The sequence below is a fragment of the Arvicanthis niloticus genome, chromosome 15 (assembly GCF_011762505.2).
Source record: "Arvicanthis niloticus isolate mArvNil1 chromosome 15, mArvNil1.pat.X, whole genome shotgun sequence".
Lineage (NCBI taxonomy): Eukaryota > Metazoa > Chordata > Mammalia > Rodentia > Muridae > Arvicanthis > Arvicanthis niloticus.
Window position 1 is genome coordinate 38,369,963 of NC_047672.1, and position 12,994 is coordinate 38,382,956.

Genomic DNA, 12,994 nt, shown 5'->3' on the forward strand with positions numbered 1-12,994 from the left:
AGACTGCTGTAATCGTTTTGTCTCTCAGGTCGAGGTGGTAGGACTAAAGACATGTGTTACCAAGACTGACGACAGCAAGCATTCTTAACAAACGAATCATCTCTAAAGTAGAATTTTTGCTGTAGGTTTCAAGCCATAATAAAATCTTTGAAGTGTAATCTCTTCAAAGATGTCAAAAACAAACAAATCCAAGGCTGGTCTTCCTCTTTTCGTTTCGCTCAAGATCTACATCCAGATCTCAGTCTCATTCGTTTTCAAAGTCTCAATCCCAAAGCCAGTTTGTCTCTCATTGAAGGAAGCACAGGCTGAGTTCTGGGTCTCGTTTCAGATCATGTTTTCCAGTTCATAAAAGAGAAAGGAATCACCCTAGAGTATATTAGAATCGAGATGTCCGAGGTCACATCAGAGGTTACAGGAGACCCTGTTATTTCTGTGGGCAAAACCAAGGATTTTATCCACGGGGCAAGTATAACCGAGGCGGCTATGTAAACTACTGTTCCAATTGGCAGAATTACCAGCAAGCATACAGCCCTCGTAGTATCTTTGATCCGGATAACCAAAGAGAAAAGGAGCCATTCTAGGAACTCTGATAAGTCATCCTCCGCTATGTCGACACTCTTCCTCCTCCCAGTCATCCTCCAAACACAGCAGAGTTGTCTAAGCACTAATCTACAAAAGAGAAAAGGTCCTCTTCCAAGGACAGCCGGCCATCTCCGGCAGCTGGTAACTGTCATAGATATGAGGCTACGTAGCAGATATTCCCTGGAGGCACTTCTCAAGATATAAAAGGGTCTGAGAGCTCAAAGCCATGGCCAGATGCCACCACCTATAGCAATGGTTCTGCATCACAAGCCTCGGTTTTGCCCATTCCGTTTGCCAGCACATACAGTCAGCTCAGTCTCAGCATAGCCCCTCAGACTTGTTAGCCCAGCGTATAGTGACCATTGTTAAAGAGCATCACTTTGGATCCTATGATAGGACATTGCATAAAGGCTTTACAAAATACCTTAGGAGAAAAAACCCACACGAAGCAGCTAAAAATTAAAAAAGCCCAGAGATACACAGGATAGGCATTTTCCCCCCAGTACATTCAGAAAACATGGTTTGACTTTGCTCAGCATAGCTTTGTGATTTGATTTTATAAGGCATTTCCTAATGTCAGTTCTAAATACCAGTTGCATGAGATATTTTCTCTAACAAATTATGAGTAAATTTATTAAAAATGAAAGACATTCTGAAAATAGGAAAGATGCTAGTCCACTTTTTGAAAAATATAAGATAAATTATCATTTAAAGGTTTCGTGAAGGCCCGTGGGAGAAAAAAAAATCCAGAATTTTAAGAGTTGAGATTCTAACTTAACAGAACACACAATTTTTTCCAGAGTCAGGATATTTGTATTCAACATGCTGGGTAATTCTTTGGAATCACTCTGGCAAATAGTTGCTCAAAGTGACTGGACACTGTGCTCCTCTCTGAGTAATGATAAGTAAAAAAGGTTTAAGATGGCAGTCTTTAGGTAAGGACATTCATTTTATAATAAATGACTCTGAAGATGAAATCAATTAAATATGAAGGAGGACTACGGTTATCAGAAAACAGATAGTGATAAAGTTGTGGATTCGGGTTGGTGAGGATGCAGATTTGAAAGGTAGGGACCAATGTGAAATTCCCTGACGTTTCCACTATGACATTTTAGCAGTAACATCTATTTCTAGATGGAGAAATTAAAGAATAGCACCACTTGTACAAAGTGATCCATATCTTTAAAAAAATCTAGTCTTTTTGTATACATATTTCCCTATATTCTTTAAAATTGTGCTGTTTCTGGGTGAAACTATAGATAATGTGTATTCAAACACATTTACATGTCCTTTGACACAATAGAAAATTGCACAGTTGAAGGTCACATTTAAGAGTAGTAGCCTAAGAGTGTCTGTTGTACATCATTCTCTGGCCAAGATACATAATCATGGGTTTCATTGCAATTTCAGGTGGCTTCTGCTTATTTCAAAGACTTTCACCTTCTGCTAATTGGAGTCATCTGTTTAGCAACATCCATAGAAAAATGGAATTTGCACAAGAGGATCGCTCTGAGGATGGTGATGATGGTGGGGGTGAATCCGGCCTGGTGAGTATTTTGTATATAGCACCCAGATTATATCCTAAGCATATGATTTTGTGCCCAGCAAAATCTAAGTAAGTAATGCCGGAAATGCCTTGGGTAGCTGGGTAACTATGAAATTATGAAGGTGATATAACGTGAGCTTGAGGGGTAGGAGGGAAACAGCAATAAGTCTCCTTTCACTGCAGGTCAAATTTCAGGGAGATTGGAAGAAATGTGCACAACGCTCTCAGCTTTAAACCACCATTGGAGTCAAAGATGAGAGGAGCCTTGAACCCCAGCACAGGAGATTGATACACTTCAGAGTAGATTTCAATCCCATCCTGTTTATTTGGCTGATTACACATTCAAAACTTATTCAAGAGCATCCTTTATCAACAGGGAGGATGTTATGAACCAAAGACAAAGACATTACTGACAGAATACAAATCTGTGCAGAAAAATTTCAAGGTGAACACATTTTTCCTTTCAAAGCAAGTGTTGCAAAGTAAATCAATTGAGAATTTTCTTCTATATGTGAAATTACTCATTTGACTGATTCCCCTTCACTGAGATGAATGTTTTTCATTCCATTTAATTAATTGGCTATTTGGGTTCTACTCTACCTCTTGTTATAAACACAAACATCAGCTAGGAACATTTCCAGTGTCATAACAATTTGCATAATGTTCTATTTTTAAAGCCTTAGGTCTTTTTCCCCCTTCTTATCATCCTTTGGAAAATAAGAAAAAAAAATTGACTTCTGTTGCATAATTTCTTCAAGGGCATAGGAGACTCTGTGTTTACCACTGTGGAGCAAATTTCTTTGCTAAAATACTAATACTATGCATGTAAGTTCATGCACACTTCTCTGTGTATATATGACAAATATGAAACACACATGACAAAATATATTACTTAGAATTTTATTATACAAATAATATTTTTAAAATATATTTATTTTATAAATACAGTGAATTAAGCCTTTTCCTCTTGGGTACCATAGAAATCTTTTCTTTAATCATCTGGCCATTGTTACAGGAGAGAGGAAACTTTAGTGTACAGTAAAGCAAGACTCCTGTCCATCACATTATCCTTGGTTTAAGGCATTTCCACCAGTAGACGTTTCATATGATGCTAATATTCTTAATATGGAAAAACTACACATTATATAGATACTCTATGTTAATATAGTTTTAGTTTGTAACTATAGTATAGTTATAGTTTTTTTAAATTAAGAATAAGTTCCATTCAAACATATTTCTAAGATATTTTATGTTGTTTTACACATAAAAAAATATTCATCATACTCAAGTTGGCAACATGGTAAAGAATTGTTTATATAGACCTATTTTTTTTTAAAAAAGAGATTATTTAATTGGAAACACGGTAAAGAATTGTTTATATAAACCTAATTTTTGAAAAGGAGATTATATAATTAGTATTTCATAGAAATATCTCCTTCTGAATGATTTTTGGCATCTCCTATTAGATCAGCCCCCCTTCTGTGCAAATATCATGATGAAATTTTATAGAGATGGGTTTAAGTCCCAAAGTCTTAAATTTGTTATTTTAAGGATGAATTACTCTATGTATAAGAAAAGACAAGTAATAAATCTAATTTTTGACAACAGGAAGGAATGCTAGGTCCAGGAAGGCATAAATAATAGGATTGATAGAAAATCTTCAAACTTCATTTTAGCAAGTGATTGTAACCATTTCCTCCACCAGCAGAATGAATGAGCGAAAGGAAGATTTATCAATATGAGCCCTATTCTTAGTTCTTTCTTTTTGCTACACATATTAACACACAGAAAAATGCCCAAAAGATGAAGCAAAAGCAGAGAATTCTCGTTACTTGGTGGCACTTGCAACTTCCTTGGGTCTAGAGACAAGTAGCCATTCATTAAAAAAAAAAAAAAAAAAAAAAATCATACTAAAGCATTAGGGTCACACTGCAAACTGCTTTGCTATATACTAATTTGCAGTAAGGTATAAATCTAAGTAGCTATCTGAATTTGAAAAGAATGTTCTCCTTGTACCCTTAAGGGGATACATATCTTAATAACTTCCTACTTGCCTGTATAACTACACTTGTAGTTGCCCATCAGGGCAGAAATTTTACCTTCTGTTTTCTGAAACACATTCTTCACAATCTGCAAACATTTTTTAAATAGTTGAGTATATAGAGAGCTACATGATCTGGACAGCACAGCTCCACACTAAAGACCGTCTCGTTTCAGGCTGACGTTGGGGTTCATGAGCAGTACTGCCTTCTTATCTATGTGGCTTAGCAACACCTCTACTGCTGCCATGGTGATGCCCATCGTGGAGGCTGTGGCGCAGCAGATCATCAGTGCTGAAGCAGAGGCCGAGGCCACTCAGATGACTTATTTCAATGAATCTGCCGCCTATGGACTGGAAGTTGATGGTATCATGTATTGATATGGCCACAGTGGGGTCTTGTCATTTGGGCAGTAGGCATAAATTCAACAATGCTGGGATATATTTTGAATTAAGAATGTATAAATGCACAAGATGCATTTAGCCTCACTATTTTTGTAGTCCCCAGTATCTACCCAAATTAATTCTACAAATATTTTACATTAAATTAACTGTTGAATATATTCTCTGGCATAAAAAGGAAGAATGCCTTTGTATCCTCCAGCCAGTCCAATGGAATGCTCTCATGTTCTTATCAGTAGACATCCAGGTTATTCTCCTTTCCCATGAATGGTTTTCCTGCATAAGTTATAGATATTTAATTTCTATATCCTGTTGGGGTACAACATAGCATTAAATTTCACCATTTGTATTTCTTGCTCTGATGAACTGCTCTGAGGCAATGGAAGATGTTGCAGGATATTTGTGCTTATAATAGAAGGATGTTATATTGATATAAGGTGAAATTGTTTGTTTTATAATTAGCTCTTCTACTTTCTAATACATACATACACATCATGTATGCATATATACAGACCCAATGATAACTCTCTATTTAAATGGCTTTTCTTTCATTTAATATTTTACAGAAACTGTTATTGGACAAGAAACAAATGAGAGAAAAGAGAAAACAAAACCACCTCCAGGGTAAAGACTATTGATATTTAATAAAGATTTTCCAAATTACACTTTAATGAAATTACAAGCTGGGTCAATTTATGTTTCAGAAGCAGTAATGACACAGAGAAAGTGTCAAGCAAGATGGAGACAGAAAAGGTACATTACATTTGATTCTTTCTAAGTACTTGTACATGAATTATGTGCACACTCTAACTGGATACATACCTATTTTAAAATGTATTACTTTCTCATATAAAATTAATTTCTATAAAAATTCCAAGTTTGATACAATGGTTTGATAATCCTTCCTCAATAGACATACAGATAAGAATTACTTTGGGTTTTGTAAACGAACATCAATATATTTTTTTCTTTCTATTAGAATTGTGGCAATGGCAATTAGCCAACTGACTTTAAAGAGACACAGTTCTGCTGTTTCAGTTCTCACTAAATCTTGTTGACTCGTTATACTGGTTTTCAGTAGCATCATCCCTGTTTCTTCAGGTTACAGACTTAGAACACCCTTTTAAATTTACTAACAAGCGAGCACGTAATTTTAGCATTCCCCACTGCCACTAAAATTTCAATGTGGAATTCGTGAGTTGTTTCTGTCAAATTCAGGCAAAAGAGTTGTAGCTGTTGTAGACATTGAAGAGAGGAAGGGGACCTTAGAAAACCGCACCATATAATGCATTTCCTTAGAATAAATCAATATACAAACACTGCAATGCATTGTACCAGGAGCAGAATTTCTCAAGACGACTGAAAATACTCCTACTTAGAAATGGTCCTACAGTTACCATGGCATTAAGACTAGGAGAGCGAGGTATCTATTTCCTCTTTGGGCTGTCTGATACATCAGCATGCAGCTCAATGGGAAAAGGAACGTTTTTGTTCAGAGAAATTTCAAGGAAAGAATGAATTCTCTAGAAAGAGAAAAATAAATTTAAGGTTTAAACCATTAGCTGTGTCTACCTGAAGGGTTTTATAAAAAAAAAATTCATATGTTTGTGAAACCATTATCATCTGTGAGGATAGAAATATTCCTTATAAAACATTAAAAATTAAGAGAGGCAGATGTGTTATAGAAGCATACATTGGAAAATAAACTCTGTATACATTCATGAAACCTAGCAAGTCTAAACAAAAGGGATTTAAAAAAATGTACACATAGCTAGTAACTTCCTTGGAAATGTCTTTAGCAAGCTAGGTTTCTGGCACTATGCCTAAAATTGAAGTTCAAATTGATTTGCTATCCAATGTGTTCTGGGCTTTGTAGGGAGAAACATAATAAACAGACTACTCTTTAGTATAAATATCTCAGAATCTAGGGAGTGAAAAACAACAATGATATACAGACACACAAATGCACAATACGTTTCCTCAAAAGCTAAGCTTTCCAAAAAGTAGCTCAATTAGTTTAATATGTGCATAACATGGAGAAGGAGCATTCGGTAACGTGCTTGAATCTGGGAAGATTGTAAGAGAATCTGTAAGAGAAGATTGCAAATTCCATGTCTGACAGGTCTACGGACAGGTCTACTGATTCTGATTTTAACCTCAGAATATCCACTATCTGAAACACAGCAGGAATTCAATATTTATCTTCATCGGTCAAGGAATGAGAGAATATGAAGAGTGAAAATAGAAAAAGACACTCTAATCAAAGAATATAGTTATCAAAATCTCAACATTTCAAAGCTCACAGCCTTTGGGATGCTGTACAGGTGCTAGAGAAGAGTGAGATGCCTGGGCCAGGCTAAGGGTGGGTCTTTGAGTCCACAGTAAGTTGGAAGATTCTCTTTTGGGAAGACTCCTTAAAGCTATTGGGCAGCATGGCAAAATCTCTTCGGCATGCATTCTCTAGTAACATTGTGGAAGCAAATGGATACGAATTTGACTTAAATTTTCTGATTAATTAGCCCTTGGAAATGAGAAAACATTATATAAAAAAAAATGTCTCCACTGTTCTAAACTAGGAGAGGTTAGACTGGGATGCAGTGGATTGAGATGGGGAACACAGATGGAGGCAAACTTGCCCATAAATATAGTAAAGTAATTGGGGGTATACTGTAGGCAATAAGGATTATATCTAAGTTTAGAAGAAACAAAACTTTAATGGTATGGTAAAACTTTTACCATACTTTAGCTATAAGAGTTTTTCTTTCTCAAGAATAGGCTTTTAGGAAAAAAAAAAAAAACAAAAACAACAACAACAACAAAAAAAACAAAAAAAACATTGTGTTGTATATAGAGGAAACATTTTTATTTCTTCTTTGAGATTTTCATATATGTATGTAAAGTGTTTTGATCATATTGACTCCCACTTCTCCCTATTCTTCCCAAACTCCAGTTCACCCATGTCTCCTAAACCACTTCATTTCCTTCCCCCTTGTTAAAATAAACCACTAAGTCTAATTAGCGCTGCCTATAACCATGAATGTAGGGCCAGTCTCTGGAGTTGGAACTTCACTGAAGAAAGCCTTCCCTTCTAGCAGCTGCCAACTTCCGTCCCCACCCCATCCACTCTGGAATTTTTACCAGCTTGATCTTGTGTAGGTCTTCTATAAGCAGCTGCCACTAGAGTTGTGAGTTCATGAATTCAGTAGCTCTGTTACATCCAGAAAACTCTGTTTTGCAGCAGTCCTCCCAAACCTCTGGCTCTTCCATAATGTTCCCTGAGCCTTCCCGAACAGGAATGTGATAAAGGCATCACACTTAGAGATGAGCACCTCACAGTAATGTATGCTTTGCCTTTTGACCAGTTGTAAGACACACACACACACACACACACACACACACAGTCACCTGTGATGGGTTCTTAGATGGTTTGAAGTGTCACTCATCAATTTTGTCCTGTGAAGTGGGCCTTAAATTTAACCAAAAAATGGCTGGTTATTCTCATAACATACATGCCACTTTTGTTAGAGTTGGTCATTTCTATAGCTTACAGGATTCACATTTGGGTGAGATTGTTGGTTATTTTGTCTGTTCATCAGCCTTAATAGCGCCTCTTATCACTATGAAAATTAACCAGTAGGGAAGAACCAGGTCAGTATCAGCTTGGTCCCCCCATGCTCGGTTCCCCAAGTATGTGGTATCTTCAGAAATTGAGTCTTACCTTCAAATCCTATTGGATAACCAACCAGTAGCAGTGACTATAGATTGTTTTGAAGGTCTGTGATATGTCTCTGATCAACAAATCAAATAGCTACACACGGCACTGGGTTCTTTGCTTGATAACCTATTGTGTCTTGGAGAGCGTTATTCCCCAATTTAGGGTAACTCTAAACTTGATTTTATTATGTTCAATTATGCATATGTGCGTTTTTGTATTCTGTGAATGGATATGTACACATGAATGCAGGGGGCACAAGAAGGCCAGGATATATAGGTCAAGTCCCCTGGAGTTGGTGTGATAGGCAGTTATAAGCTGCCTGATGTGAGTGCTAGGAATGAAACTTGGGATCCTCTGCAAGAGGATATAAGAGGATATAATTATTAATTATAATATTATTATAATATTATAATATCATAATTATTAATTATAATATTATAATATCATAATTATTAAGCTATCTCCCCAGTGCCAGTTTACACAACACACACACCTTATGAAATAATAAGTTTCCATGTGGCTCTTTCAAAACTTCCTAGTGTTAGTTTTCCCTTCCCCAACCCCTTGTCTGTCTGCCATATCCTGCCCCACTCCCCCCTCCCTTTTTTTTTTTTTTTTTTTTTTTTTTTTTTTTTTTTTTTTTTTTTTTTTTTTTTTTTTTTTTTTTATGGTTTTTCGAGACAGGGTTTCTCTGTAGTCCTGGTTGTTCTGGAACTCACTCTGTAGACCAGGCTGGCCTCAAACTCAGAAATCCGCCTGCCTCTGCCTCCCAAGTGCTGGGATTAAAGGCGTGCGCCACCACTGCCTGGCCCCGACCCCCTTTAGCCACACCCTCCCAATTATTCCGCTTTCTGCCTTCATTACCACATGTGTTCCACTGTCCCTTTCCCTAAAAATCTTTCTTCACCCCCTTCCTCCATTAACCCCTCCTAGTTCCCTGGCTTTTACAGGCGCTCCAAATTAAACCTACGAATCTAAAATTACTTTGATTCTTAGCAAGTTCAGCTCTGTTTTCAAGAATAAACAAATTATATGGTTCATATTGCAGTTCTAAAGAACTGCAGCTGCTCACCAGGCTTACACTAGACAATTTAACACTGAGTGATTATATGAAAGGCTTTATACCTAATTTATCTAGTTATAAAATAGAAAGCACATTTGAGTTCATAATGTTTTGTTTGTCTGCATTCTTCTTGAAATAGATAGGGTGTTCTATTGATTAAAATAAACCCTGTATACTTTGACATCACATTTTATCTACAAACCATAAAGATATAAATATTACCTTCCTTTGGAAAAGAGTGGTTTAAAATATATTTCAATGATAAAAAAGATGAAAGGGTGAAACTATGTATAGTGATCTGTACCTGTAATACCATCACATGGTAAACTAAGGCAGGAGAATTGCCATGAGTTTGAGGCCAGCCTGGCCTATATAGTGAGTTCTAGGCAAACCTACCAGGGCCACAGAGTGTAATTCTTTCACAAACAAGAGACTTGAGATTTTTCCATAATTTTCACAGTTCTGTCACATTTTTACAAAAGAATTAAAGTTGTTATCTAATAAAAATTAATGTGGTCTTATTCAGTTAAAAGCATTTATTTTGTACAAAATTCAGAATTGTCCTAAATTTTATTAAACCTGAAATAATGACATTAAATTAACATGAGATTATTAATAATGCTACCTTGATTTTTCAAAGGCAGTAAAGCACACACACACACACACACATACACACACACACACACACACAACTGGGGGAGAGACAGAGAGATAGAAGAGATAGAGAAATAGGGAGGAAGCTATAATTTACTGTAGAGTAAATAAACATTTCTCAAGTAGAAGAAAATTCATAATTGCTCCCAAATAAATGCTTTATTTGTTATAATAATATCACATTGACCAAGAAAAATGAATTTAACATATGCCCAATATTACCATGCCAACAAACAGCCTATTGACTTTTCCACGTTGTAGCAGCCATATCCCATATTCCAAATCCTCACACTGCATTCTATTTTTCTCTAAAGAGTGTATCATTTTCTCATAGGCTACATATAATCTGCTTAATTTTAGTTTATTTTGGTATTACCTGTTTCCTATTCTAAACTGTAAGACCCATATAGGTACAGTACTATTATTACACTATATGTCTGGGACAGTGGTGGCTATAGTAAGTATTTAGTAATTATTTGCTAAATGCTTGGATAATTTCAGTAGCATCAATTACAATTGATTTAAAACAACTAATGCTGTATATAAATTGTAATAAAAGCAAGTAGAAAAGGCATAAAGATAAAAGATAAATATATGTGAGTCATAATAAAACTTTGCATGGAAATATAAACAATGGTTTGAAAAACAAATGGATGGTTCAAATCAACAGATGAATGAACAGTCTTCAAAAGAACAAACTTAAATGGACAATGAGTATTTTTTAAAAGCAAATGCAAGTTAAAACTTCTTTGATATAGCACTTCATTCTCACAATGGATACTACCAAGAAATCTGACAATAAAATGCAAGAATTTATGGAAAGACAAACCCTTCCCCGCTGCTTATAAGGGTCCAGATTAGTAAGGCTCTTATGGGAATCAGTCTGGAGGCTTCCCAAAATATTAAAACTGAAACTACCATGTGACTCAACTAGACAACTCCTGAGCACATATGCAAAGGACTCCATATCCTTCCCCAGAGGCGCCTGTACAGCTGCAATATAGTTTTATTGATGCTATGTTCCTGATAGTAAGGAAATGGGACTTCCCAGACATTCTTCTGCAGATGAATGAATAATGGAGTGTTGCACGTATACAAAATGGAATTTTATTATACTGTAAGGAAAAGTCACTCTATGAAAATTTCAGAGACACAGGTAGGATTGGAGAATTTATTAAATAATGTGAACCAAATTCAGACAGACAAAAACTATGTGTTTTTTTCCTCATGTGCATATTTGAAAATGTCATCTTGATTCATAAATCCCTGTATGATGACTTTGAAAAATGTTCCATGTGCTTGAGAGATAAAATTAACTGTAAAGGAACTCTAAGCTCTAAGGAACTGCGAAGTCCTTGTGTAAATAGAAAAGCAGTTTGGATGCTGATGGAGATGATTACAGTGGGGTGGAGTTAAGGATGATGGATATTCAGTTGTCTCTCCGATTTCAAGATTCGATTTAATAGTGGCCATCACTAGAGGGGCATGTTCCCATGCTGCATACCTAAACAAGGGAGATTAATTTCCCCTCAAGGTTCTTCTCTCACTATGGGGCAAAGCCTAAGCATTAACAGGCATCCTACCAATGCCTACAATGAAAGTGTTGGTTAAGTGGGTAGGTACTTTAGCTTAAACAACAGTGGCTCTATAGACATACACGTCTTCTCTGTTGTTTCCTTTATCCTTTGCCTGGGTGAAGTTCAGTCACCAGGGTGGCTACTGTTTAATATTAGTCAAGTACTGTTCAGTCCTCACCTGACACAACTTAGATGTGCTCTTCTGGGTTTTCCCATGGGTACTAGTGAGGGTTTGGGTTTGAACACTTGAACAAATACCCAAAATACCAAGGGTTTCAGGAAGATTGAAATAGGCTAAAATGATAACTCTTCAACCAGAATGACCTTAACTTTCTGTTTTTCCTGTACCGTCTTCATGATGGAGACATTTAGTCTCTGAATGGTCTACTAACTCCCTCTCTTCAGTACCATAGCTAGCAAAGACAAGAAAGAGGGAAGTAGAAGGCAAATGGACTTCCTATGGTTGTCCTGGGCTCAGTACTATCCAGATTTTTCCATTTAATGTTTAACTACTTCTACTTTACTATGAATATATGAAAATGTACAATTATTCATAATGTTATTTTTTATTTATTTATTTTACATACTATTTACAGGTACATCTTTTATCATTTCGAATTTATTTTTCTTATACTTTTGAACCTCAGTTTTTCTTTGAGGTCGATTTTATTGATGTTACAATGTTAGTAAAGTCTAGAACTAGATTATACTTCAGAGAGGGATCTTTTGGTATTGAATCTCTACTTGTTTTGTTTAATAGAAAGCTACTCATAATTCTTGAAGTACATTATTTTAGTAGTTATGGACACTCACTTCTACTGACTTTTGATTTTTTTTCTGTGAGAAATCAGCTACCAGTCATAGTATTATTACTTGGTAGGTAATCTTTTCTTATCAGTTACTTTAGATATGTGTGTATGTGTGTGTGTGTGTGTGTGTGTGTGTGTGTGTGTGTGTGTGTATGAGAGAGGGCACTTTTAAAATATCATTTGATATGAGTATATTCTTTCTGAATATCTGTTGTCTGTTTCAAGAATTGTAAATTATAAATCTTCTACCACCTCATCCTAGTCATGTCTGCCTCTCCCTCCTCCCACATTAAGTAACCTTGTCTTCTAAAAGAACTGACATCTCTTTTGTTTTCTTCTTTGTCTGGTGGACTTGTGGATTATTCGCAAGTAAGTAAATCCTATCGTTCAGCAGTTCTTATTTAAGCTATTTCTATTTTATTGATGAACCTCTTCACTGAGTTTTAAATTATATTTTAAAACCCCATTTTGTATACTAATATTTCAAAGCGTTCTAAAAGCTCATTAATGATTAATAAACTTACTTGTATCCTATAGCTTTCGTTTGTGATGACTTTGTGGGTTGTTTTCTTGCTAGTTTTGTTTGCTGGTCTTTTCCATGCTGTTAC

General features: G+C 35.8%; 1 protein-coding gene across 1 annotated transcript in view; it reads left to right on the top strand.

The window, feature by feature from the left end:
• Slc13a1 (solute carrier family 13 member 1) overlaps nucleotides 1-12,994 on the top strand; it is a 73,732-nt gene that overhangs the window by 24,451 nt on the left and 36,287 nt on the right. The window contains exons 3-6 of the mRNA XM_034519347.2: nucleotides 1,993-2,129; nucleotides 4,346-4,533; nucleotides 5,135-5,192; nucleotides 5,273-5,321. Coding sequence (XP_034375238.1) covers nucleotides 1,993-2,129; nucleotides 4,346-4,533; nucleotides 5,135-5,192; nucleotides 5,273-5,321 — 432 coding nt within the window. The remainder of the gene's footprint in view (nucleotides 1-1,992; nucleotides 2,130-4,345; nucleotides 4,534-5,134; nucleotides 5,193-5,272; nucleotides 5,322-12,994) is intronic.